Below are 27,356 nucleotides of genomic sequence, written 5' to 3' on the forward strand. Positions count from 1 at the left end.
CTTTTCTGAGCGTTCATTTCCACAGGTTGGTATTTCACAGATTTGCTCCCTCCGATTCTCTTTAGTCTTGCAAAGAAGGTCTGAGACTCCTTGTTACAAGCACCAGTCGGGGTGTCGTGTATGTCGGAGTCATCAAATACACTTTCCTCCTCTTTACATGAGACACAAAAAAGGATCAGCATTATAGATCACAAATTAAAAAAACGCACACACAGTTCTGACCAAAAGTTTTGCATCACATAGAATTTTAGGATTGAGACAAAAAAAAAACAAAAAAAAAAAAAACATGTATGAACATAGCTTCTATTTAACATCATGTAATCAAAAAAACTACAAAATGATATTGCAAGTGTCTACCAGAAGCCATAATAGTACTACAGTATTTCATGTTAGATTTCAAAGTGTCACATTTTTCAATTTCTTCAGTTTTTTGTTAAGTATATGAAAAACTACAAAGTGCAATGTAATTCAATATGTTAATGTAACATTATTCAGCAGGTTCCAGTCGACTTTATAAAGCAAAATTAATTAATTCTATAGGGTGATGCAAAAGCTGTACATGACCTCGCTTTGAGTCATCTTAAAGTCTAAGCCAAAACTCAAACCTTTCTCTTTCTCGCTGTAGCGGCTGTTGTTGCTGTTGTCGCTGTATAGAGGCCCAGCAGTGGTGTGACGCTTACAGCTGTGATACTGTGCGTTCAGCGTATTGATTGTGATCTGGATCAGATGTAGAACTAGCTTACTGATGTCCATGTCTCTGTAGGGGTACTGCAATATAAAGACACAAATTTAAATAGTGAAAAACATCATACTGGAAAATGATCTAGCCTTTTAAATTAGACTACAGCATTTAAAACTTAGAGGTAAATGTATCACACAATTTATTTTTTACAAAAATGTATAGCAGAATTAAAGTTACCCATGGAACTGCAGTGGTTTATGGTTTTATTATTCTTTATGAAAAAAATAGTTTGTGCATTTATAAAAAATAAAAATAAAAAATCTTAATTATGAAATGTCAGTTCTTTGCTATGCTATGAGTATTGGTAACAATTAAAATAACAATCCTCTATACAAAAAGACTGCTCAGTGTTTTTTTTTCTTTCCATTTTTGGTCCATTTCAATGAAACAACCCTTAAGGAATAGAAACTGCATAGTAAAAACCCTGAACTCAACTAAGGCTAGAAACAAATGTGTCATAGATTGTCCACTTTTAACACTGTCATTAACTGTGACATGATCTGTACCCTTTTACCTTGTAGAGAACCACCAGCAGAGTCTTGAGCCACGTCTGTCTGATGTGTGGCCGCAGTGACCACAGGGAGCAGCGGGGGGGCTGCTGGAAGTAGTGGCGCAGCTGGGGGCAGGTGCAGTACTTGAGAACCTGCACCACCAGGGGTAAGAGATGCTTCCCCATATGGATGTTGTAGTCCATCACCTATAATTAGTGACAGCCAGTTAACACTGTGGCTTATTTAAAGCCTCTTTGACACCTATCATTTGATTACAATGACAGAACTTATAAATGTGCCTGCTACATGTGCATGTTTATTTAGCTTTGCAGTTAGCTTAGTCATTTGATTGTACTTTTATCAGTAGGTTAATCAAGCAGTTGAATAAGACTCCTCACAATATTTATAACAACATTGAAACAGCTCAAAGCAACACAAAACACATTTTTACATTTAAGCTATGCTTCATTGTCAGACTTTTTAAATCCTAGACCTTGCACCAGTGATATTAAGAATGTTTGATTGCATGGACTGATTTGTAAATAAAATTGCACTGATTTTTATTACATATGTTTTTTTAGAAGACAAAACAACTTGGTAGCCCCAATTGTTGGGGTGGTTTCTTGTTTGAATCTGTATTGTTTGAAGTGCTAAATGGCCACTGCAATGGAAAAAGTTTCCATAAACGTGACAAATGTAAACTTGAGAGTTCCAGCGATGAATAATTTGTATTATTGGTGCGCTCTACAACTGTCTCTGAATCGTGCATTCCTTCAAATACAGCTCCAGAATGTCACTGTTCTAAATGAATGCGTTGCTAAGCAGATGCAGAGGTTGATCTAAGGAAAGTATTCATCTGCTTTCTCTTCTCAACATTTTATTTGTTATATAAACAGAATACTTTCATAGAGTGTTTATTTCCCTAATGAGGATGGCTGTGGAAAACTCAATGGCTGGTTACCTGGGAGATGCCGGCGATGAACGCATTAAAGCAGGTGGAGGTCCTCATCTTCTGCGGTGCGATCATGAAGCAGCCCTCCTGCTGGTCGTAGCCCAGAAGCACATACAAATGCCTCTTGACTGTGTTGAATGCCTTAGCGCTGCCAATGTCCTCCTCAGCGCTGCTCTTATCCTTTGCCATGAACTTCATCAGCACAGTGATCAGGTGATGCACCGTCTGATGGTCAATCCCAGCATCCTCAGGGAGAGGATCCTTGATCATGGTGTCATCCTCAGGGGTGCTCTGGCCTATGGAAGTGTTAGATAGTCATTATATACAGTGCCTCCCAATAACAATCAGTAACTGTCATTTGTTTTCAATGCTCCAGTGGCAAGCATTTGTATATTGAAGTATCGAGGATGGTGTTTAAACTGTGGCTGAACAAAGCTATGAAAAGGGCACATGCAGATTTTAAGGAACACCATCATCGTTTGATGCTTGCCACTGGAGATCACAAGCCACAACTTGAAAATAAAAAAAGATAGTAGCCTGTTTGGGTATCACTATTTGCTTATGAAAAAAGCATTGCATTAATAGCATTGGAAACTTGACAGTCAACAGGCACAGGTAATGAAAAGGTAGGGTTTCCTCTCTCGTCACACCCATCAATGTGCTTTAAGCTGCACTGAAGGAAGAGGCCTTTAAGGGTGTAGTGGAGGTAATTTGCCAATGGCACAAATCCATGTGGATTATAACTTTTTTTATTTTGTACATGAACAAATGTTGATGATTTTTTTTAGGATAATAAGAATGGACTTTATTTACCTGGCAGTACATGGTCTATCATGTCTCCAAGAGTTGGAGCTGACTGCTCATGCCTTGTTAGTCTCAGAGCTAAAAAAAAAATTAAAACAAGGTTTAGCAATTGTTGGGGCTGGAAGTTCTATTGAAACACAATGGGGTATATGGTACCTGTGTCATAAATGTACCAGCACAGATGTCCTATAACACATCATTTTACCCTTTACCCCAATATAGTATTAATGTCATTCCATTTAAATGAACCGTGTTTTTTCAATACAATACATCATCCCCAAACAGTAAAGGCTTAACATCTTCAGTAAATCAATGATGTTCATGTTTCTGAGTCATAGAGAAGGACAGTGAAGAGAGAGAGAGAGAGAGAGAGAGAGAGAGAGAGAGAAGAGAGAGAGAGAGAGAGAGAGAGAGAGAGAGAGAGAGAGAGAGAGAAGATACTGAAAAAGGCAAGTCATGTCTGACAGTTTTATATGACAGAGGAAGAGAAAATTGAAGAGTGAAAAAGAGTAAGGGTAATATTGACAGAAACAGAAGAAAGGCATGAAAATGGAGCCGCAGTACAGGGAAAGGCAGGCATTCAGACTGGACTCACGTCTGCTGCTCAGTGTCTCAGGCAGTGAGTGGGCTCTCTTTGACTCGGTGAGGCCCTTCACACTGTCTCGGAGGGAGCGCACGCTCTTCTGACGGTTCCGTGCGAAGCGCGCCCTCTTGATTTTCCACATGGCCGCGTCGCTCAGGTTAGCCACATTGGTCCGGACTGCTGTGATAGCTGAGGGACACACAAACACACACACACACAAACACACACACACACACACACACACACACACACACACACACACACACACACACACACACACACACACACACACACACATCAATAACTAATGGTACCTGACCAAGTACATAATACCATGCTATGGCAACTACAGTATGTTTGTGAGCTGTAAGCAGGTAATGCAAGAGGCATTACTACAACACCCTCTTGTGTTGATAATGCTTCCTAAATCCCCACATGTCTTTAAAAGTTTTTCCAAAATATGACTCCAGTCTGACTGAAAGGAGGAAAATTCCACATTATTATTATAATAATAGACATATTAAATACTACTAATAACGTAATAATAATAATAATAATAATAATAATATATACACACTTGTTGGAAATGGGAATTCTTTGTTGCAGTCGAGGTGTAGCTGGGCCTCCAGGGATAGTGTGTCAAAGCGGTTGACAAAGAATTCCCAGCTGAGTGCAGGAATGTCTTGTTTGAGGAAATGAAGCAGCAGCAGCTTGCTGAGAATAGTGGGTCGATCCTTCACGACAGTGTCGAACTGGAAATCCAGGCAGAGGCATAGACCCTGCATGGGGAGAGAGGAATAACATAGCTCCAGGCACACACTTACTGGCATAGACTAGACATCATTTGTATTGATCCTCCGCCAACTAAATGGGGTCTGGTAGTCAGCATAAGAATTAGACACCTTTATAACTTACTTATAAACAGTGCATTTTAAAATAAATATAACAAAACAATGACACTGGTGTTTTCCCATCAGAAAAACTGCAGGGAAACTGCATATTCATACAAACAGCAGCACATTAGTAAAAATGCAGCATAATGGCATGAGAGGCAGTAAAATTGTCATTTAATATTGAAGTTCACAGGGGAATAGAACCTTTCTGCATGGACTGTGATCGCCAAAATAAACAAACATCCCAAAAAATCCAGACCACTCATGAACTCAAGTAGAAGTCAGTTTGAAGCCACACAGAGAGGTTAAATTCATTTAGCAAAATCTGTTCTTGCGATGTTCTCAAGATATGGGTTAGGTTAAAGTAGTTTTAAATCTGTAATTTAATCTAATGCAAATTATAATTCTGTGTATTCAACTTTGTTACTGTAAAATATTCTGCAATTTTTACTACAGCCCAAACAAGTTTACTCTGACTGCCCCCCTTTAAGGTCCATTAAGAACCCCCTTGCCTTGCCTTCTCCCCCCTGGAGTAACCTGCCTGCAAAGCTGGTCTCTTGATGGTGTCCAGCAGCAACCGGGCCCGCGTTGCCACGGCAGGATTAACGTCCTCCACAGCCGCCAGGAAACAGCAGAAAGCATGAGCCAGAGAGTACTTCAGCAGGTGGTTCTTAGTCACAGAGGCGATGTCCAGAAACCGGCACAGCACTGCCACTCTCTCCACTGTCACAACAAACACAACATCAGGGACCATCAAACCAGGCCTGCTGTGCAGATTCAGTTCAGAGTATTAACAGAAGATGACTTGTTCTAAATCCTCTTTTAGACACAATAATAGAGCACAATGTAATTTAAAGACAGGCAAGCAAGCAAATTGCTTTGTAGTTTTTTAATGTTTGCGTTAGAGCTTTGGAAATTAGATGTTAGTTTCTTTAATATACAAACAGCATTATTCAGCATTTCCCACTAGCCCATACAGATTTCTTTGTGGATTATATAGTGCAAAAGTTTTTTTTTTTTTTGGTCCAAGCAAACATTATTATTGAAGAAATAATACGGCTATCGATCAGCACCTAGATGGTTATATATATATATATAATATATATATTATTATATATATATATATATAATATATATATATATTAATATATTCTGGTATCTTTATGTGTTTTCCAGTTTGTCACCACATGATGGCAGTAAGACTAAAGGAAAAGCAAGCTGCTCCCATTATACTTTGGACATACTGTATATAGAGGGGGCAACTGTATTTACTTTAAATCTCTACCTTATTAGCAATCTAAGCTACTGGGTTCTATTTTACTGATATACAACAGAAGAGGATGGCTGTCCTCTTTTCACACAAATTGGGTCAGTTGCAAATAATTTCTGCAAAGAAACACTTGCCACTCTGCACCCCGTCCTCCTTTCGACAAAGCCTGCTATATTATTGTGACATCTTACTGACTATATTAACATATTATAAGGCAATTATTAAGTTTCAAGAGACACAGAGACAGGGTCAAGTTGTTTTATCTCAAAGTTACACACACACACACACACACACATACACACACACAGAGCAAGCCAGTGGCTGGGCTGGGATTAATGCCAGCATCTGCTTAGGTAACCATGGTAGCAGGGTGCAAGACCATGGCATTCTAAGCAATCTAAAGCCTCTCCATCCATTAGAATTGTGATATAAGAAAGTGTAGTGTTCTATAATTAAAGAGTTAGCAATGCACACCAACAGCAGCATACAATAAGGGACCTTCAGACACACAGCACAAACATATCTTGGTCTATAATAATCTTAACTAAACTCCAACAAAAGGGCAAACAACTGCTGAATGTAATAAGGTTACTCTAACTGCACTGCTAACATCTGTTGTTACACTTAAACAATATGATTATACTGTAAGTAACCTCTACTGAAGTCGCATTCTCTAATATAAGGTACAGAGGCTCTGAAGTGTAAAACACATACAAACCAGAAAAAAATTAAAATAACTAACACATATAAACACAGAACAAACAAGAAAAAAAGTGTAAACTGTTCAAAAAGATAAATGATCCAGTCAATTTTACCTTTTTTGTAATGACTTTTAATATACAGTCTTGCTAAATGTATTTTTTTTTCTAGTGGATTCTATAGATTAAGACTTCAGCAGTATTCCTATAGAAAAGGCATTAATCATTTTTCTACTTTCTTACATAGATTTCCCTCAGATTTTTTTTATTTTTATTGGTCATAGATGAAGTCAATGGGACACTGTAGTGTTAGCACAGGACCCTGTAAGAGTGTGCAGGGAATCTCAAGCTGGTGCCTTACCTGCTTCAAAGCGCTTTTTCCAGTCCTTGCTGTTAAAGTTGCTGTTGACAATGGCCCAGAAGATATCAGCCCCGTGGGGCAGAGAGAGGGCATGGAGCAGCTGTGGAACAGCCAGCGAAGCCAGCTGGGAGAACTCTGAGGTGAGCACCCGCCACAGACTGTGGAAAGAGAGTCGTGTCAGCAGCAAGCTGGCTTTCCTTTCTGCTCACTTTAAAACATGGTGTATATTAGGGGTGCATTTCTGCACCAAGGATGGGTAGTACCAGACATGATTTAAATTAATTCATTTTCCATGTTGTTTGATCACAGTCTTTTTTTTTTTCTTTAAAAGCCCTAATATTAAGGATTATTGGCAATTGCTGCTAGCATTAAAAATCTTACATCCCAAAATGTTTGAGACTGGTATTTTATTAAATAGGTGACTTAAACAGATTAAGTCATAATCTCATAATAGGGTAATTTATATAACTATCGCACTGAGCTGGCAGGCTTTCAGTACAGTGAGTTTGTTTTAAAATTGTTTCATCAGTGCATGTGTACCTTGGAATCAACATCTTGTCCTGGGTGTATGCTAGAAAGTGGGGGTGATCCTTCCGGGCAATGTATAGGCATTCTCCGTGAAGACAGAGAATCTTCAAACAGTTCAGCATATTGAAGAGAATGTCGGGTTCCTCGAACTTGGGCATTTCCTGCAAGTTAAAATTCAGATATAGGAAACCAGTGAACCCAATGTCTCTGAAAGGCGTGGCACCTGGTGAGACACCATCTTGAAGATTTTTACTCAGGGTTGGGCAGCAGGGGTTAGAGGTCTTCAGGGAGAGTAATTATAAAAATATATTTTTAGTAGTTCATTTATCAAGAAAATAAATAAAAAACATGACTCAAAATTTACCGGACAAAATAAGTTTTACTGGAAAAATAAGTTTATCCTGCTGACACACTTTTTATTATAAATCATATATGGCAATTAAATTGACCTATTAAACACTACAAACGTTTCTTCCTACCTGCAGTATGGTATAGATCAGCTTTAAGGTAACAGGCAGTTGCTGGTATGAGAATTTCTTGTCAGCATTATTTTTCATAGCTGGGAAACGTAAAAAAAGAGCCTGTCATTGCTGTCTGCAGTTAATGATTATCTGTGTCTTAAAAATGTATATGAAAATGGTATTAAAAAACTCAGAACATATCACAAATAAATTGATTTAAATAAAAAATAAAGAAACGGTGAGAGGACAGTGATTGTCATTGGAATGGCCTGAGATATTTGAAATTATAGTGGTATTGAAATAATGAACCACCACTGGGCAGCTGTCTGTACATCTAAATCACAAGAATGATGTATGCCAACTGTGATTCATAACATAGGCCAGCAGGGTCTAATCTTAAAACAGGTAAGATTTAGTAAAAAATTATTAAATAGATTTTACTTTTCATATTGGCAACAATTCATGATTGTTAAAACTTGAAGCAATGTAAAATATGACATTTGGTTTTATTACCCTACCCCTATCTTTATTAAAAGGACAGAGAACATTTAGGATTTTTACCCGTAATTATTTAATTTTTTTGCCATCATCTAGTCAATAAAAAGCCTGAGCCCCTACATGTTTCATGCACTCTGATGCTGACTTCTCTTTTGGATACGTACTAAGTTTCTCAGTGGAGTCGCTTTTGTTTCCAGGGTTGTCTCCTTGCTTGCTGGTTAGATTCTCCTCCTCTATCTCAGTTCCAATGGTGAACTCCGCTCGAGGGAAGATGAGGCTCTCCTCCAGGGTGTCTGTGGGCTCCTAGAAGGAAGCCACAAGAGATATTATAGCTTCTGCCTTTGTCTTGGCGGTCAAGTTCTGGGTTCGTGGTCATCCTGTGATTCAAATGTGTGTGTCATCTTTGTTTATCTATAATCAAAGAAAATATAACAAGTACAGTGAATATACAACCCTTTAATGAGAATACATTTTGGGCTACATTTTACTACGTTTCCCTTCTTGCACCATTTTTTAGAGGTTTCAAAATAAATTAGGCAACAGTTTATTTTTTTAATTTTTTTTATAGTAGCTTATGTAACATGCACTTAGTGATACTGTATTAGTTTATACCACTCCCACATTACTGAACAATAGACCTGAGGGAGTGGTGTGGCTCAACTACTGACCAAAACCCGATCAAATCTAAGAGCTGCTCACCACCAATCGGATCTCTTCCTTTGGTGCCAGTCTCTCCAAGAGCTCGCAGGCCAGCTGGTAGCAGAGGATGCTGGACTGGCAGAGGTTGCACTCGACCGCCTTCTCGTCCTTCTGGCAGGTGTGGGAGCCACCCCAGGGAGCCTGGATCACGTTGTTGATGATGCTGATGATGTCTTTGGACAGACTGTTGTCAAGACCAAGGGTCACTCCGTCATCTTGTAGCTCCATCTGCCATACACATTTAAATAATTCAGTTCAGTATGTATCTACTGTAATTAGAAAAAAATTATATTTTGCATTATTTCAGGTTTTCTTAGGTGCTCTGTGGTTTAGCTTGAGGGATTGTGGCAGGGCAGAGCCCTGCTCATAAATAGTGTTTTGTTTGTGTGTTGGAGGTGGTTGGTCAGCCACATGATATAAAAAAGAGCTAAAAGGCCTATTAAGGTGCAGCAGTTGGGGAGAGAGCCACATTTTTGTGTTGGGCTCCATCTCTGTAATAGTTTTACTTGGGTAAAGATTTTCTTTTGATTTTGTGGTAAGTGATTGTTTTGTTTAAACCTTTATTTTGCTCTTTGATCTACCATCTTGGAGCTTCTTGTTTATATTCCACCACCTGAGTCACCTTGTCACACATGATGTCAGAAGCGGGGCGCAATCACCACTTGGAGGTCGGAGTGGTACTGCAGGCAGTTTAAAAAAAATTAAAAATCCTGATCCAAGTAAAACTATTATAGTGAGTTGGACCGCTACACAGTCGCATGTCTCTCTCCCCAACTGCTGCCCCATAATGTGACTTTTAGCTCTCTTTTATAGCATGTGGCTGTCCCAATTAGTACCAATTACATACTTTTCCACTACCCCTTTAACATTCAAGTACTAGTAACAAGCAATACAGTATCTTTCAAGATCAAAATTCAAGATGGTAAAATGGTAGCTCTTAAAAGATAAAACTGAATTGTGTGTTTTTGTTTTGATTTAACTTTTAGAAGATGGGACTGAAGTCCTCAGTTAGCTCAGTGAGGATGGTTTTTATTTAGCCTCTTTCTCAGGTTGACACTGAATGCATTGCATGTTCTCTTACCTGCTTGAGGATGAGGTCGAACATGAGGATGAAGCAGTTGAGGTTCATGTCGTCCTCGTCGCAGTCCAGGTCGAGGGTGCGGTGTCCGGCAGCGTGGCTCAAGTGCTTGAAGGGGCTGCGACGGAAGGGGCTACAGCGCAGAGGGCTGGGGAAGGGGCTGGGGAAGGGGCTCAGTGTGTTGTGCTGCCCATGACGCCCTGGATCTGACACCGCGCTCACCTGCATGGGAGGGAGAACAGAGCTACTACATCTACTGATGTTGAGGCATTCGTTTTTACAGTGGGGCACATCTATGCCCCTTTTTTTCCCGAGCTTATTTAATTGAACCTGCATGTACCTGATTGGAACAAAAACCCAGAGGGGAATGGATCTCGAGGGCCAGTGTTGCACCAAGCATTATCGCCTCAGAGTGGAGCGGCAGGTAGGAAAGAGAGAAGGGAGGCTGGGCAAGTACGGGGGAGGCTCTGAGATTAAAAGACTGGCAAACAGGGCTTTAAAATAATGTTTTCACCTCTTATTAGCACTAGTAAGGTTATCACTGTCTCTCTTGGTTCTTTGCTCTTTTTGTGCAGTTCAATTTGGGAAATGTCAATACTTCAAATATAACTCTATTGATCAAAAGTTTAAATTTGATTATAAAGCCTTGGTTATTACTTATATTAATCGACATTTTACTGTGCTGACAATTGCTGTCTGCTGATTGTAAAAGATAACCTGGACATACTTATTTTAAAACAGCAGAGAGTTAAATAAGAAAGGAGGAAGTAGAGGAAGGTGTGCAGAATGGTTACTGGGGTCCACTCACAGCTGTGGAGAAAAATCCTTGTGAGGAACTGTTTAGAAGCTAGGATAGCTGTACTTACCCTCCTTGTCCCAAGGTTTCCAATCAGGTCATTGGCCCTTGCCTTCCTCTGGTTTGCTAATTCTTTGACAGAGTTCACTCCATCTGAAAACATTCCAATCAGCAACTGCAGGGGCACCACTATATCCAGCTCTGATAACACCTACAAAAGACAACTTATTATTGTGTGTGCTCTAATGGGTACTGTACTATTTCATGAATAACTCAAATAGACAAACATTTCAGCTTTGTTAATGGTGACTGTTCCATCGAGAGGGCTCTTCTGAATAACCCTGGTACTCACATGAAGCCAGAGCAGGGCCTGCTCCTGTGCAGATGCTGGGTACCCAGAGAAGCGGCAACTTATGAAACCAAACATCTCCTCCATAGAAAAGGGCAGGGGACACAGCTCGATGTCAAACATTTTACTGCAAAAATAATACCTTTGTTGACATTACTGAATCCTGTTAGGTTTGTAATATACTCTGTAAAAATCAATCCCCAATAATAATACAAATAATTATAATATGATAACTTGGAATCAACATGACGTTTTATGACACTGCAAAACTAAACTTTGAGTAAACTTGACCGAGAGATTCATAGGAACAAGTAGACAGAAGATTTACAAAAACATTAAGGAAATGCATTACCATGCTAATATTACCTGAGCACCTCCCGGAACTCTTTGAGCTGGCTGTCTGGTACCTCGGTTCTGATGGCCTCCAGCCACTCCGGCATGACGCACTCCCACACAGGCTGGCTGATCACGTTGTAGGGGATCACGCACAGGATCCGGTTCAGACCCTCCTTCAGCTGCATCACTGTGCTGCACGACTTGTCCCAGTACCCTCCAACCTGACCAAACAAGACTTACTTGAAGCTGTTTCTTCATCAACGCATTCATTAATCAGTTTTATAAACATGCTGAAGGGATTTGATATATTCTACATTAACTTTTTACTAAAACTTTTATTTGTTATAATGTGGAACACAAATAGCATGGCCTTCTATATGGTTCTCTATAGTAGTTTCTGCTAAATCATTATTTCCCTTGCTTAATAACTATTCCAACAAAAAGAATGCTTCTGAAAAGACTCCTCAAAGTTGATTGTGGGTAAGTAAAATAGGGAGGCATATCAGTGAGGCACCATTTATTGAAGCCCAAAGACAAAGCACTGAAGCCTGGGACAGCTTTTAGGACTTCAGGAGGTTTGTGCTGGAATAAAAGTTTGTAAGGGAAATAATGATCTAATCAGAGACATCGGACAATCACACAGAAAGCATATTAAATTATTACAAAATGTAATATTATGGAAAAAAGTAGCGTATATATCCCTTTAAACAGCCGCTGTTTTTGATTTCTGCATTCATAATACTGTCAAGAGTGTAACTTACTCGAGCAAACTCCACCGGCTTGGGAAGCAGGCACATGACCATGACGTCAAAGCGCACGTCACACACAGTCTTCAGCCACTTTGTGACAAACTGAGGCTTGAGCTTCTCCACCAGACTCCCCACCTCATCATCCATCATATAGGCGGTGGAGTGGAACCACTGGAACACCATGCTGACCAGCCTGGCCAGGCTCTCTGTGGGGGTGTTCTCACTCGGCGTGCACAGGCTCACCTACAACAACAGCAATGACATGACTCAGAACCCATTTCAATCCCAGCCCCTCAGTAAGAGCCTGGCTTTGAAACAGCTCACTCATTATGAGTCACCACTCTTCAATGATGTTATCAGAGACAGCTACCACTGAGGAAAGACACAGATGACTTTAAGGAACATTATAGCCAATAATAAAGTGAGGTGTTAATAAACTGGGGATCGAACAATACAATCATAGCTCAGAGTACTGTATATAAAATGCAATAAAATCATAGCTCAAAGTACTGTATATAAAATGCAGTGTTTTTGAGAGGGAGGAGGGGGAATGGAAAAGATAAAGTACTGAACATGTGTATTGCAGTTTCATTGTTATTTCAATTGTTTCAATTGCTTTGTGCTTGATGCTTTGGTTTCAGATAATGAACACAAACAATGGGACCTTTGGTGTTGTGGTTCATTATATTTCCAGAACCCCTGGGATGAATTATTGCATGCTATATGATGCACATCTGATTTACTGTATGGTATTCATATGTCGGTTTCAATAGGACATGACACATGACAAGGTAAGTACTGTTCTGTCAGGTTCCTTTTTATAACGCAGTGAAACACAGCTATCAAGTGGACATGTTGTTGCCATGAGCAATGTGCTGCCACAACTACAATTCTGAAGGAGTATAGTATAAACACATCAGAACAGGGTTTATGACAACACAAGCTGAAGGAAATTGCTGCCTTTTTTGATTTAGAAGGAGAGTGATTCCCAGAAACGAAAACTTCAATATAAGTCATTAATGTCCAGACATTGTAGATGCTATCATAACCTTATATACAGTGGGTTGCGAAAGTATTGACCCCCCCTTGGCATTTTTCCTATTTTGTTGCCTTACAACCTGGAATTAAAATGGACTTTTGTTTGGATTTCATGTAATGGACATACACAAAATAGTCCAAATTGGTGACGTGAAATGAAAAAAATAACTTGTTTCAAAAAATTCTAAAAAATAAATAACGGAAAAGTGGTGCGTGCATATGTATTCACCCCCTTTGCTACTAAGTCTCTAAATAAGATCTGGTGCAACCTATTACCTTCAGAAGTCACATAATTAGTTAAATAAAGTCCACCTGTGTGCAATCTAAGTGTCACGTGATCTGTCACATGATCTCAGTATATATACACCTGTTCTGAAAGGCCCCAGAGTCTGCAACACCACTAAGCAAGGGGCACCACCAAGCAAGCGGCACCATGAAGACCAAGGAGCTCTCCAAACAGGTCAGGGACAAAGTTGTGGAGAAGTACAGATCAGGGTTGGGTTATAAAAAAATATCCGAAACTTTGAACATCCCACGGAGCACCATTAAAGCCATTATTAAAAAATGGAAAGAATATGGCACCACAACAAACCTGGCAAGAGAGGGCCGCCCACCAAAACTCACGGACCAGGCAAGGAGGGCATTAATCAGAGAGGCAACAAAGAGACCAAAGATAACCCTGAAGGAGCTGCAAAGCTCCACAGCGGAGATTGGAGTATCTGTTCATAGGACCACTTTAAGTCGTACACGCCACAGAGCTGGGCTTTACAGAAGAGTGGCCAGAATAAAATAAACAAACACGTTTGGTGTTCGCCAAAAGGCATGTGGGAGACTCCCCAAACATATGGAAGAAGGTACTCTGGTCAGATGAGACTAAAATTGAGCTTTTTGGCCATCAAGGAAAACGCTATGTCTGGCGCAAACCCAACACCTCTCATTACCCCGAGAACACCATCCCCACAGTGAAGCATGGTGGTGGCAGCATCATGCTGTGGGATGTTTTTCATTGGCAGGGACTGGGAAACTGGTCAGAATTGAAGGAATGATGGATGGCGCTAAATACAGGGAAATTCTTGAGGGAAACCTGTTTCAGTCTTCCAGAGATTTGAGACTGGGACGGAGGTTCACCTTCCAGCAGGACAATGACCCTAAGCATACTGCTAAAGCAACACTCGAGTGGTTTAAGGGGAAACATTTAAATGTCTTGGAATGGCCTAGTCAAAGCCCAGACCTCAATCCAATTGAGAATCTGAGGTATGACTTAAAGATTGCTCTACACCAGCGGAACCCATCCAACTTGAAGGAGCTGGAGCAGTTTTGCCTTGAAGAATGGGTAAAAATCCCAGTAGCTAGATGTGCCAAGCTTATAGATACATACCCCAGGAGACTTGCAGCTGTAATTGCTGCAAAAGGTGGCTTTACAAAGTATTGACTTTGGGGGGTGGGGGGGGGTGAATACTTATGCACGCTCAAGTTTTCTGTTTTTTTGTCTTATTTCTTGTTTGTTTCACAATAAAAAATATTTTGCATCTTCAAAGTGGTAGGCATGTTGTGTAAATCAAATGATACAAACCCCCAAAAAATCTATTTTAATTCCAGGTTGTAAGGCAACAAAATAGGAAAAATGCCAAGGGGGGGTCAATACTTTCGCAAGCCACTGTACATATATTGTAACACATGTAGCAGGACAGGAGGCCTGCAATATAAAAATGTTTTGTTTTATGGCAGGGACAGTTGAAGCCTCCCTGCCAAGGTAATTGCTTTTGTTTATTTTAATTGTTTTGTTTAATTAATTATCACCTGCACACGGCAATTATTGAAAATTAAAGCCAGGTACAGGATATAAAAGGGAAGCAGTCAGTCTGCTCTAGGCTGCTGCTGTGGAGTGAAGAGCCCGACTGAAAATTGTTAAGGTCTGTTTAAAACCTACGTTTGCTTTTATATATAAAAAAAAAAAAAAAAAAAAAATGTATTAAAGTGTTTTGTTTTGGTGTTATAAGTCAGGTAAACAGCTTAGCTGTCCTGCACGTTAGACAGGGACCTGCACAAGTGTAGTGAGGGCTCAAAGAGAGCTAGGTTTTTGTTTTGTTTATTTGTATTGTGAATAAAAGTGTGCATAAGCGCTAAAAACGCTTTTCATCGCTGGGTCACGTTTTTAAAGGGGCACGAACCCAAACTACGGCCAAGTCTGTTGTTCACTATCTATCTATATATCTATCTATCTATCTATCTAACTATATATATATAGTTTATATTAATTATAATGCCAAACATAAGCAATAGATGTTATAAAGTTACTGAACCCCAAATGCAAGGACCCAGCCAGGGAAGTCTCCTTTTGGACTGGCCACAATCATTTATCCTCCTTAAAAGGTGAATGACTTTAATTGATCATCCAAGCCCAAGGATAAGTACAATTTCTGTCTGGTTTGACTAGTATGTTTATTAAATTGAAGTTTGTTTTAATATTAATAAAGGGCACGGATCACTCCTCCATGACAGAGGTGTAATTGTATTGGTTTATTAGGGTATTTAATTAGTTTAAATTATGGCTCTACCCTTTTGTTCTGAGAAAGGGACACTGGACAACTTTAACAGGCAAGCTGGGACATGTTCATAAAGATAACCACAGTGATCTGGTCTGGTAAGATAATTTGAATTTACTGTGCTTGTTTAAAGATCTAGCTACATATCTACAATGACCAGGTGGGGCCTTTGGAATGACATTTGCTTCTTCATGTTTGTAATTTATTATTATTATTATTATTATTATTATTATTATTATTATTATTATTATTATTATTAATAATAATAATAATAATATACACACTGACAATACTCATACATATGTTTTATTAAATGTGGACTCCAATGCCCTAATATAATTTGACTGCTGTCACACTCCATGCTTATAAGTTGGAAGTTGAATATTTCTATCAGATCCTAGGTTTTATACTGGCTATTTTGATTTAAATCTGGAAACCAGCATTTAATTTTGTGGTCACTGCTAAGCCCTCAGTGGATAGTACTCACGAAACCAGCAGACAGTATGGCACAAAAAAAGAGAGGTCAGGAACTGGATGAACACGAAAACTGAACTGCTTCCTAACCAACAGGCAGCAGGCTTGGCGCTAGCTTCAGTGGCTTGGCAGTGCTACCAATCTATCGCTTTTTATGGCAACTCATACCAATGAGTCTGTCTATTATATGTTACAACACAAAACGTTACCACAACTTGAGAACACAACCGGTTGAAACTTGGTAAAAGTCAGATACAACTGATACAACAATTAAAAAGAAGCTGGACCTCAAGTTTCTTAGTGAGCTAAAAGAAACACTTGGCAAGGTTCATAGCTCCAGTTTACTCTAGTCAAACCCCTAAATGCTCAGGTCATGGTGTGGACGGCTCTTACCAGGAACCAGATGCCGAACTGGCTGAGGAGGCGTTGGTCATTCTGGTCATCGTCTTTGTTGTCGAAGTCTGTGTTGTCCAGGGAGTGGTGTGAGGAGGAGAGACCCATCTGTCTGCGACGGTTCATCTCATACTCTCTCAGCTCTGCATGGAATTCAGCCTCCTTCAGCAGGCTAGCAGAAACACACCAATGCTTAGAGCTAACATTTCCAATATACTGCAATCAGCTGCTGGACAACACATATATGAGTAGCAGCACACATGGTGAATTAAGCATTTCAATATTCATGCAGTTGTTTGTATATATTTGTAGGCTTAATGAATGTTTAACTCTAATACTAAGTGTATAAAAAATATAAAAATGTTACCACTGTGACACCATCCTGCCAATGTATTCTACCATGGTGCCCTTTGCACATGATCACTGTATTGCAATTAAAGTAGCACTGCATTCCTATTAATCATTTTTACCACTATACTACAGTGATCCTATTACCTGATAACAGCCTCCACAGTGCACACCAGCTCCTCGGCTCCACACTCCCGTGTGTTGATGGGAGGGGGGGACGTCTGGTAGAGGTGTGTCTCAGTCGCTGCTCCCACCTCACTGCTATGATGGTTGACATGGCAACGCTTGCAGTAGCGAACAGGCCTGTTGCCATGGTGTCCACAGCACCCAGCTGAGAAGCAGGTAACTACTGCCCTCCTGACGTGCGAACTACAGTTCTGTGTAAAATAAATTGTTTTTTTTAAGCCATTATTTTGTAGGTTATGGAAAAATAAAAGAAAAGAGGGTAAATATATTATATTTTGAATAATATGTTGTAACACTAATTAATGTTCAGACTCCAAAAAGCTTCTCACAAGATTGCTACAAAAAGGAAAAATGCACTCAATAAAGTTAACAAACCAGAAATAACTTTAGGAATATAGTTCAGCAGCATATAAGCAAGTCTTATTAGTTTTAGAAATATATTTGGTGTTTTTCTCCTTCCTAACAATGATTTGGGAGTAAAAAAAGCTTTGCCAATAGCTCATTGAATCTGTCTACCTACACTGTTTATAAATATTCCTTACAACTATTCAATGCTACACAAGGAGAATGTGAGTTGAAGGAGGCTGTTTTAGCTGCAGAGACAGGGCATAGCAATGGCAACGCAATGGATTTTACCTGATACGATACGAAGATACTGTGGTAATTCAGGCAACTGTGGTGATTCAGTGGATCATACCAAAATATGACACTACTGCCACTGTGGCAACATTGCACCAAAGGTATATGCAATAGTAAATGCCAGTGTGCTACCACTGACCCTTAGTGCAGAATGGTTGAATTTGGTAAGGTTAATAATCTATTGTGCTATTATTTTCCGGCATATAATGAAAAATAGCATCAGGCTTTGAATCCATGAATGAAAAATGAAGCAGTGCCTGAGCTCTCCATCTACCTTATCTGCACTTCAGGGGAAGATTCATTTCTTAATGCACTCAATAGGCTGTCAAGTGGAATAATAATATTCCACCTACACTCTGTTACTGTATGAAAATATTTCCCTTCAGCTAAAACAGATAGTAAAAAACGTACATTATATAAAACATTTTTTTTTGCAATGTATTGTACAGTAAAAAAAAGTTAATACCCAAACACTAGTTTTATGTTAATAAACAAATATATTATTAAATATGATGATAGTTATTAACCAGGCTAACAGCTAATTATAATTTGTAATGGTATAATCCTAGGAAGAAGTAACTCATTAAATAATATTATACTAATATTATTTTTGTCTTACAAATGTGCAGTTGTACTGTTTTGTGTTGGTCCAATCTTTTGGTAGATGCTTCTAAAATGTGTTTAGGGCAGTTAGGTATTCTCTGATTCCCGTAATGTCAAAAATTACATTTTCTAAAAATAGTCAGTGGATCCAGGGGCATACTTAATCTGTTTAAGAGCTTGGTCTGTCACTGCCATGCATTACAGCCTATCAAATGATCCCTTTGTTCTCAATGTCATTAGTGAGAGTTGATCAGATCAAAGCATTATGTACAGCACTTCCTAAAATGTTTGGCTTAAACTGTCAACTACAGAAAGAGACCTGCAATACAGACAGGAATATGTTTTAGTGAACATTTGTTAGAAACGATAATATTTAAAAATGTATATAATTCTCTGTATTCTGAACACTCTGTAGAAGGCACATTGCCTATTAAGCATCTTGTTAAAAAGATTACCTTTTTATTAGCTATGATTGAATAAGTATGAAAATGACACATTTTTGACAAAATAATCTTATTGTCTATTGACATTTAATAGTTTATCGCCGTCATTCAACTTATCAGAACAAAAGTTTGTATATTGAAAAATGTAGGCTTTACTGTTATATGATTGCACCAAGGAACACTTACAAACTGTTGTTAGCATATCTGTTTAAAATTGGTTGTGATTCAAAACAGAATTGCTGCAAGGTGAATGCTCTTTTTTTCGTTAAGTGCTTTGAAAAGTATTTAGAAGAGCTTTAACCTGAGGGACTATCACGTGCCTCTAGTTAAGATCGATTACAGAGATATTAAGCAGAACAGGACATTGCAAAGAGATGCATTCATTTAGAGTCTTTAGACTGATGCCCTTATAAAAAAAAAAATAATAATTGCTGTGGGATTCAAAAATGAATGCATTCCTATTATGCTACTCTGTGCTATAGTTTACATGCCACAATCAAACAAATGGCTGCTTAAATGGAACCCGTGCAATAATAACAGCACGCCCAAACAGATGCATTTATATAGTACTAAGATGAGTTTTGTAATACATATGAATTAAGTTTTACACAGAGTAAAATTAAATTATCTCCATAAAGATACATTTACTGTATATTATCGGCCTGTTGTATTTGGACTGTGACATCACTAGTCTTATAATCTGCAGATATAGAGCAATATACTCAGAATTTAATAAACTTTTGAGGCCGTTGTAGGCTATACTCTTCAACTTTGATCTCTTATTTATATATATTTGAAACATACTGTATATTACAGTGAATCTAGAAATTTTACATACCACATAAAACAGTGGTGCACAACTCAGGTCATGGAGGGCCAGTATCCCTCCTGGTTTTTGTTCTAACCATACATTAAATTAGTTAATTAAACCAATTAAGCTTCTAATAAGTTCCTTTAGGGTGTAGCTGGAATAAAAACCTGCAGGGACACCGGTCCTCCAGGACCAAGTTGTGCACCACTGAAATAAATCCACTTTGCTACTCAATTACTATAAAAAGAGTATAACCATACATGCAAGTTCACATTTCTTATAAATTAGTACTTTCGTGTCCCATAATATATTTGAATGCACAGCTGAAATCTGTAAAAAGCCATGAAGAATGTTCTAATGGGTTAAGTGTATGCTGATGAGTTAGCAAATACCATTGCAATCTGCAGGCAGAACGAACATCCAACAATGAAGGTAAGTACCGTTTCTTTAAAAGCTCTAAATCAACCACAATCAAGCAATCCTCTCAAGTACAGGGTAAATGAATTCAGCAGACCAGGGGATTGCATTGCCACATTACTTCCCACATTACTTCTCTATCAAAAAGATTGAGTTTCTAAGTCCAGACAAAAAAGGTGCCACGCATGAAGCAGTGAACTGGTCATTTTGTATTTTGCATAGCCATGTTATAAAAAAGATGCAATTAGCTTTCATTGAGACCACCCATGATGAGTGTGTACAATAGCCTAGAATATTAGCAGTTATAACACTGGTAAATTACACTGTCAGACACCAACAGCGCTACTACATTGAAGTAAAAGCAACTGTAGTTTAAAGATGGTTTAAAGCTTTTATGGTACAGTGAAAAACCTGTGCATTTTTTTGTCTTCCAGTAGACTGTAAACTGGGTTCTGCATTGCAACTGTGCTAAGTGTCCTCTCACAGGGGAGGATCAGTTAATGATATCTGGTGCGGGCTGCATTTATCTCCAGCCTGCAGATAAGCAACAGTTTAAATTCATGGTGGCACTCTCCCCGCAGCTCAGGGCTCTGTCTGCTGTTTGCATGCCCTGATGACTGCAAATGAAACACATTACAATGGAATGCTCTGCCATGAGAACACCAACAAACCACAAGAACAAACCACACACACACACACACACACACACACACACACACACACACACACACACAGACACACACACAGACACACACGCACATAAACACTCAGCCCTCTGCCACCAAAACACAGGTCAGTCCTTACCTTCTTCTGACAAATAGCGGATATTTCAGCTGTAAGGGTGAAGGTACATAGAATTTCAACAAGGAAAAGTAACCTACGAACATTATGTCAGGACTGGAACACAGACAAGAGAGCAATAAACATGCAGCAATAGTGTACAAGGTGCCCACTCAAAATTATTTATTTCCTTATTGGCCTATGATCAATTTCTATAGTAAGCCGGCAGAACCACTAGTGCGTGTGCACCAGCAGTTATTTTCCTACCTGAAACAAGCTGAACAGACCCCTGTATGACTGCACATTTACTTCAACTATAGTCTAACTAAAACTGTCATGTGTGCAAAACGAATGCACTTCCACTGCAGTTAAAATATATTTTACGAAAAAATGAAACGATGCTAGCAACCCAATTGAGGACATGTATATTTAGCTGTTTGAAAAGCAAAAAATACACTCAATAAAAATTAAACCAATTAGAATTCACATTAGATAAAATCAAGGACAATTAAGGATATGAGCTGCATGTATGGCACCTTGAAAGGGTAGTAGCATAGACATACAATCAACTTTTAAGTTTCTCTGTCTGTTAGTGGGTCATTCACAATTAGTTTAATTCAGTGTTTCATTATCGACTGTCTAGCATACAGTATAGTATCTTCTTCAGGTCCACCATAAGAATACTGTACAATACAAGCAGCATGCGGTCTGAGGAGGGTGAATCAACCATAACCAAACTGTCAATTTAAATATATGTTCTCCATGTGGAAAGAAACAAAATTGCACCAGTGCCAGTTTATGTAAACTACTGTTTCAATATCTTTATGACGGTGTCACAAATTTGAAAGTGAATAATTTGCCTTTCTGTTAAGTGTTAAATAATGTACAAATTAATTAAATGATATGATATGATGCTATTTCTTTTCTTTCACTACCAAATCGTGAGCTCCAGACTAGTCTTATTTTGCCTCTTAGATTTTATTTATTTCTTGGCAGTGACTAAATTAGCCAATATCATATTGCTGCCATGTCAAACTATTATGGAATGAATTACCTTTAGGAGTTATTAATACATGTTTGTTTGGGCTGGATCATTAGTTCTGATTCACTGACTGCAGGCTAAAGTGCCACCTGGCTTCATCAACCTTCAGGCAATTTTGTTTCTGACACAAACAGTCGCATTTCAGATTAAAAAAAAAAACCCAAAACAACAAAAAAAACATTTTATCCATGGATCATAGTAATAGAGCGTGTGTATGCTGCATTAACACATGTTACAACAATGCAATGTGAATGGGAGCTGAATTGACTCTCCTCTAGTTTACTACAAAACTCACCTTGTGGCAACAGAACATCAATGAGCCATTCAGCATGATCCCTAGAAAGTAAAATGAATAAATAATGAAAATAATGATTTAACCGAAGTTCATGAAACAGATACTATGATGAACTAGGTCAACATTGATACACCAGGTGAGTAAATGGCCATGAGGATCATTGTTTGACATTCATTGATCTTGGTGAGAAACAGCCCCTTGATTTAATTGTTTGTTGTTGGAAGGACCCCATTGGGATTTGCAAGGGAGTGCCTGGAAGATGCACACTCACTGACCAAGAGAAATAAGAGAAAACAAGGACTTATAATACACATTGCAATAGTTCAGGAATTCGTTTTTCTTACAAAAAGAAATGAATTATTTTCAAATTCACTGTGCATGTTAAGCTTACGCATCAAACACACAAGGTCAAGCTGCTATTGCCTGGTGATGGTCATATTTTTAGCTCCAAGGACAAATAGGAAAAGGCTATATTTAGAGGGTACTGGTTAATTGGGAGAATGATTTTTTGTGCTTTGGAGACCGACTCTTCGTTTTCAAAACAATCATTATAAAAACAAATTCAAACTAAGTAATTATTGTGTTGCTACTGCTGGTACTATACGTTCTCACATTATAAGAATATCTTCATGTTATTTTTAATCATTTCAGTACTTTTTGCCAGAAGGTTTCTCACCTATTACAATATTGCTGTTTTTTTGGGCATTTCTGATTTTAAACATGCAGTTTAAATGTGTCATTTAATACAAATACAATTGTTACCCTGCAATCCTCTGGCTGCATTCTTCACATATGTACAATGGAGGGGGTTTGTCTCCTAAAGCCACCGAATGTGCGGGGTCTATGCACATCTGAATGATATGAAACAGAAAAGCATGTCAGGATACAGCAGGGTGATTCACTGCTTTACATTGAACCATCTTTTATAGATGTTTAGCACTTTGTTGAAAGCCCCACATTCCCATTAGTTGTATTCCTTCCCCCAATCACTACAGAGATGTAGTTGTCCCTTTTGCTGAGGTCTATATACTGTATCTGAATAGGTTACCAAATCAGAACTTGTAACCTTAAGTTATGCACTGTGGCTGCCTACATTATCTACATCTGACACTGTCGATATTCAGATGTTTGTAGAACTGTCTAATGTTAAAAAAAGAAACAAAACAACAATGGTGTATTGTGAATGGGCAATTATAAGATAAATGCATTACCTTTACTGCGGGCTTGTTAATTGCATTGTGGCATTCAATGTGTTGGCAATGAATGGGATTCCATGCTGAAATAAGAGAATGAAGAACACTTAGTCTATACAAATGAGTCATGGTGGTAGAACCCATCAAGTTTAAATAAATAATGCCCTAAATGTTTACAACACACAAACAGATAAAATTCTAAAATAACTCAATGACTTCAATACCAGTTGATGTTGAGCTGTTCCCATATGGCTAATTAAACAACCATGCCTGTTAGCTGTTGGGGCTGCAACCCTATTCAAAGTCTCACCTGTGTACTGCAGTCCTCTGTACTCACTGATTGCTCCAGGTGGCTTCAAGTTTGGCCAGTAGTGGAAAAGCATTTGAACTGCTGGAGGTTTCACCTGAGATGGCCCATAGGCTATAACATACAACAAATCCTACAAAGACAACACAGGTACCATGTTATTACAAAGACTGTTTCCCTGACTGGTCTCTCCACAGATTCCTTACACATCAGTGATCCGTTTTACATATCCCAAAAGGAATCCTTTCTCGCCTTCCCTTCTATTCAGTTTATCTAATGTGCTACCTCAGAAGGCTTTGTAGGTTTCATGTGATAGAATAAAATTCCATTTTAAAAGTACTGTTTATTTTGCATTGTGGGTGGTCCTTTTCATGTAGAAATGTTGGTCCGGTTATAAAATCATAGCATAGATTTATTTAGCAAGTGTAACTTCATTTTTAATAACCCAATGCCTGCTTGATTACACATCATGAAGAGGCCTCCTCTGCTTGATTTCTAAATGAACCAATGTTTATAATGAAGGGGCTTGCATTCTTGACAATGCAGACAATCAATCAATCAATCAATCAATCAATCTTTAATTTATATAGTGCCTTTCATAGTGGAACACCATCACAAAGTGTTTTACAAGATGCAATAAATACAAGAAAAGCCATAATACTTCAAACAGAGAAATGCATAATACATGATATATAGTGGAAAGTACATAATACATGGTAGTAGCATAATACATGAAATCCGCACAGAAATCCAAAACAGATACCATTCTAGCAACGTTATTTGGGATTTAAGTGCATCTGGTGAATCTATAAGCCCCTTTATACAGGCAATCGTAGGTATTTCACAATTTTGAAAAAATGCCAACATTTTACCAATAACAACCAACTGAGAAAACCAAATCAGTTGTAAATTAACTAATTCTAAATATTATAACTACTTCATGGCTGACTACCCTCTAAAAGAGTTGTCAGTAATTCAAACAAAATTCTTTATGAAATGATATGATTTCCTATTTAGATAAGCATGCCCTCACAAAATAAATAATCCTCATTGCCACAATAAACTCGACATGTTGCTTACCTTCCAGACCTCCTGCTTGTACTTCATGAGGCATTCCAACAACTGACAATGATACACTGAAAAAGAACATCATGTGAATTAATAGAAACAAAACATATTGTGAACCAAAAGCAATGCTAGTGAAACACCACACAAAAGCATCCGCACAGCAAAATAATCCCTGCCCTGGTGTATGGAGTGTGTTTGCAGCCGGATAACACCTGGCAATCCTTATGCACATTGCTCTAAATTTGGTCCTGCAAAATGAGTCCTACTGATCTATAGTTGTGGGATGCTCTGAGTGGATGGTAAATTAGTGGGATAGGTGGTTGGCTAAGGATTGTAGGGAAAATATATGTTTCTAAATTACACAGAAAAAAAAGAAAAGAAAAACGAATCTACCAGGGATAACTTTTTTGGTTTCTTATTCCAAATTGTATTTCTTAAGGCAGCCTTAGTTTAGCACACTCACCGGGATTGGAAGTGTATTGCATAGCAATCATTAACATCGAAGAGGCAGACAGATTGACATAGGCTGGAACACCTCCTCCTCTCCTGTTTGAGCCCACTAGCAAAAACACATTGCAAACAAATCACTCGCCTGTACATCTACATCATCTCTCATCTGAAAGTTCAGAGCTCTGTTTGCACACCTTGCTTTCAAGTGGTCTAACACTGCCTTGGTTATTTCACCTGGAGAGTGAAAATGTGCCCCTCACTTCAACACCTTCCATCCTGTCATTACCCAACAAGCTGTTCCTCTAATGTCTGACATGTTTTGTAGGCAGTGACATGTATTGACAGTGCTGTTTGAAGTAAAATTACCTAGTGAAACAGTAACTATTTGGAAACAACGCATGCAATCTAGAGCTTTCTTAAGCCTAGAATGGCATTGTATATCATTATTAAAACAATTTTAATAAAACTATACATATGAGATCTAAAAAGCAAATTAAAGTACATGGCTTATAAGATTTATGGTATCATTCCACAAGCTAGAATCTCTTAAATTAACTGGAGTCAATTAAGAAATGCTGACTAGCTAAGTTTTGAAAACAGAGAAACAGGTATTTACTTACATATGGCCATTGGCAAGAAAGATGTGCTAAGATATTCAACAATGTCCTTGTGCAGAAATGGCGGGAACGTTGCTAAGGTCGAGATCATTGTGTATGGTAAAGTGCTCAGAATATCATCACTGAGAAACGGTAGAAGACAAGTCGTTGTGTAAAATATGGACTGTCCAAGATCTGAAGAGAAAAGAAAAAAAAAATCAATACTTTCTGTCTTAATATTACCCATTCTTTTAACTAAAAACATGCAGTGTAATGTAATTAGCTTAATAGTACAGACCTCCCTCTTTACCACCAACTACAGAACAGATACCCAACGAGGGTGCTAAAGTAATGAGGGTCACTCAAATAAAATACATTTTACAGTACAAAAATTACAATAGTGTGTTCTGTACAGTGAACATCAAAGAGTGCATTACATTGTCTGCATTGTATCAGTTTCTGAGTATCTTGTTGGAGGTAATGTGAAGGAGACTGCAATGCATTTCCATACAATTGCTTTACTCTGAGAACAGGCAGATAGTGGACAGTGAGGATGGTGATATTACAATGAATATATCCTTGGTTTATATTGGTTCACATTGGTGCTGAGGGGCTATCTGGCCAAATGTGAGGGTGGCATTAAAACTGGGGGGCAATAAAACTTGCAAATCATTGAATGATGAAATCCATCTGTATTAATAAAAAAACAAAAATTGAAATGCCAAATAAAATGGCAAGGGAAAGGGTAGGTAGCTTGCAGTTTAACTTCACTAGTTGTACTGTCCCCTTTAATGTATTTGTACTGCAGTTGTTTTATGGATAAACCATGCATTTAAAGATATTCATGAGTTTGTTTATTCACTTGCCTTACTTAGGAAATCTGTTAAACACGCCCTTAAAAAAACAATTTCTGTACAGCAGTTACAACCATAATAATGCAGGAATACTCTATCTGAAACAAATTGAAAGACATACAGATATACTAGACAAGATAGACAGATACAATACAGATTGATGTGCCTTCTCTATCACGCTTTTTCCTTAACACAGCATACATAAATATTCAAGGGACACAAATGCATAAATTTAGCTATACAAATCATACTTAGGGAAAACACATGGATCAAATTTTAAAATGCAATAATGCCTTGTCCTAGGAGGCATATCAAGATAAATGCAAATTAAAAGCACTGATCTTCATACAATGTTATCCAAAAATCTCCACTAGCCTTATCAACGCCATCAAAAGTTCAATCTTCCGTGCAAGAATTGACTATCAAATAAAAGTCCTCCAGTACAGGATAGGAGGGATTTCCTTTTTAGAACAACGCCCTACGGATACCAAAATTTAAAGAGTAATCATTAACAATGCAAGATTTTAAAAATTAGTCTGATAAAATATTGACTTGGATTGGTGCATCATGCGGTTTGATGCCTAA

General features: G+C 38.3%; 1 protein-coding gene across 3 annotated transcripts in view; it reads right to left on the reverse strand.

Moving 5' to 3' along the window:
• LOC121330424 (protein unc-79 homolog) overlaps window positions 1–27,356 on the reverse strand; it is a 56,044-nt gene that overhangs the window by 21,632 nt on the left and 7,056 nt on the right. For all 3 annotated transcript variants that reach the window (XM_041276947.1, XM_041276946.1, XM_041276945.1), the window contains exons 4-31: window positions 25,942–26,112; window positions 25,335–25,430; window positions 24,884–24,939; window positions 23,807–23,936; window positions 23,515–23,579; window positions 23,066–23,154; window positions 22,304–22,344; window positions 20,991–21,019; window positions 17,235–17,464; window positions 16,740–16,911; window positions 12,301–12,531; window positions 11,570–11,760; window positions 11,207–11,330; window positions 10,925–11,065; window positions 10,062–10,280; window positions 8,981–9,208; window positions 8,446–8,584; window positions 7,802–7,881; window positions 7,335–7,483; window positions 6,795–6,952; window positions 5,007–5,188; window positions 4,150–4,351; window positions 3,585–3,761; window positions 2,999–3,067; window positions 2,195–2,481; window positions 1,257–1,439; window positions 606–768; window positions 2–151 (exon numbers count right to left, since the gene is read on the reverse strand). In XM_041276947.1, coding sequence (XP_041132881.1) covers window positions 2–151; window positions 606–768; window positions 1,257–1,439; window positions 2,195–2,481; window positions 2,999–3,067; window positions 3,585–3,761; window positions 4,150–4,351; window positions 5,007–5,188; window positions 6,795–6,952; window positions 7,335–7,483; window positions 7,802–7,881; window positions 8,446–8,584; window positions 8,981–9,208; window positions 10,062–10,280; window positions 10,925–11,065; window positions 11,207–11,330; window positions 11,570–11,760; window positions 12,301–12,531; window positions 16,740–16,911; window positions 17,235–17,464; window positions 20,991–21,019; window positions 22,304–22,344; window positions 23,066–23,154; window positions 23,515–23,579; window positions 23,807–23,936; window positions 24,884–24,939; window positions 25,335–25,430; window positions 25,942–26,112 — 4,152 coding nt within the window. The remainder of the gene's footprint in view (window position 1; window positions 152–605; window positions 769–1,256; window positions 1,440–2,194; window positions 2,482–2,998; window positions 3,068–3,584; window positions 3,762–4,149; window positions 4,352–5,006; window positions 5,189–6,794; window positions 6,953–7,334; window positions 7,484–7,801; window positions 7,882–8,445; window positions 8,585–8,980; window positions 9,209–10,061; window positions 10,281–10,924; window positions 11,066–11,206; window positions 11,331–11,569; window positions 11,761–12,300; window positions 12,532–16,739; window positions 16,912–17,234; window positions 17,465–20,990; window positions 21,020–22,303; window positions 22,345–23,065; window positions 23,155–23,514; window positions 23,580–23,806; window positions 23,937–24,883; window positions 24,940–25,334; window positions 25,431–25,941; window positions 26,113–27,356) is intronic.

Source organism: Polyodon spathula, chromosome 17 (genome assembly GCF_017654505.1).
Source record: "Polyodon spathula isolate WHYD16114869_AA chromosome 17, ASM1765450v1, whole genome shotgun sequence".
Lineage (NCBI taxonomy): Eukaryota > Metazoa > Chordata > Actinopteri > Acipenseriformes > Polyodontidae > Polyodon > Polyodon spathula.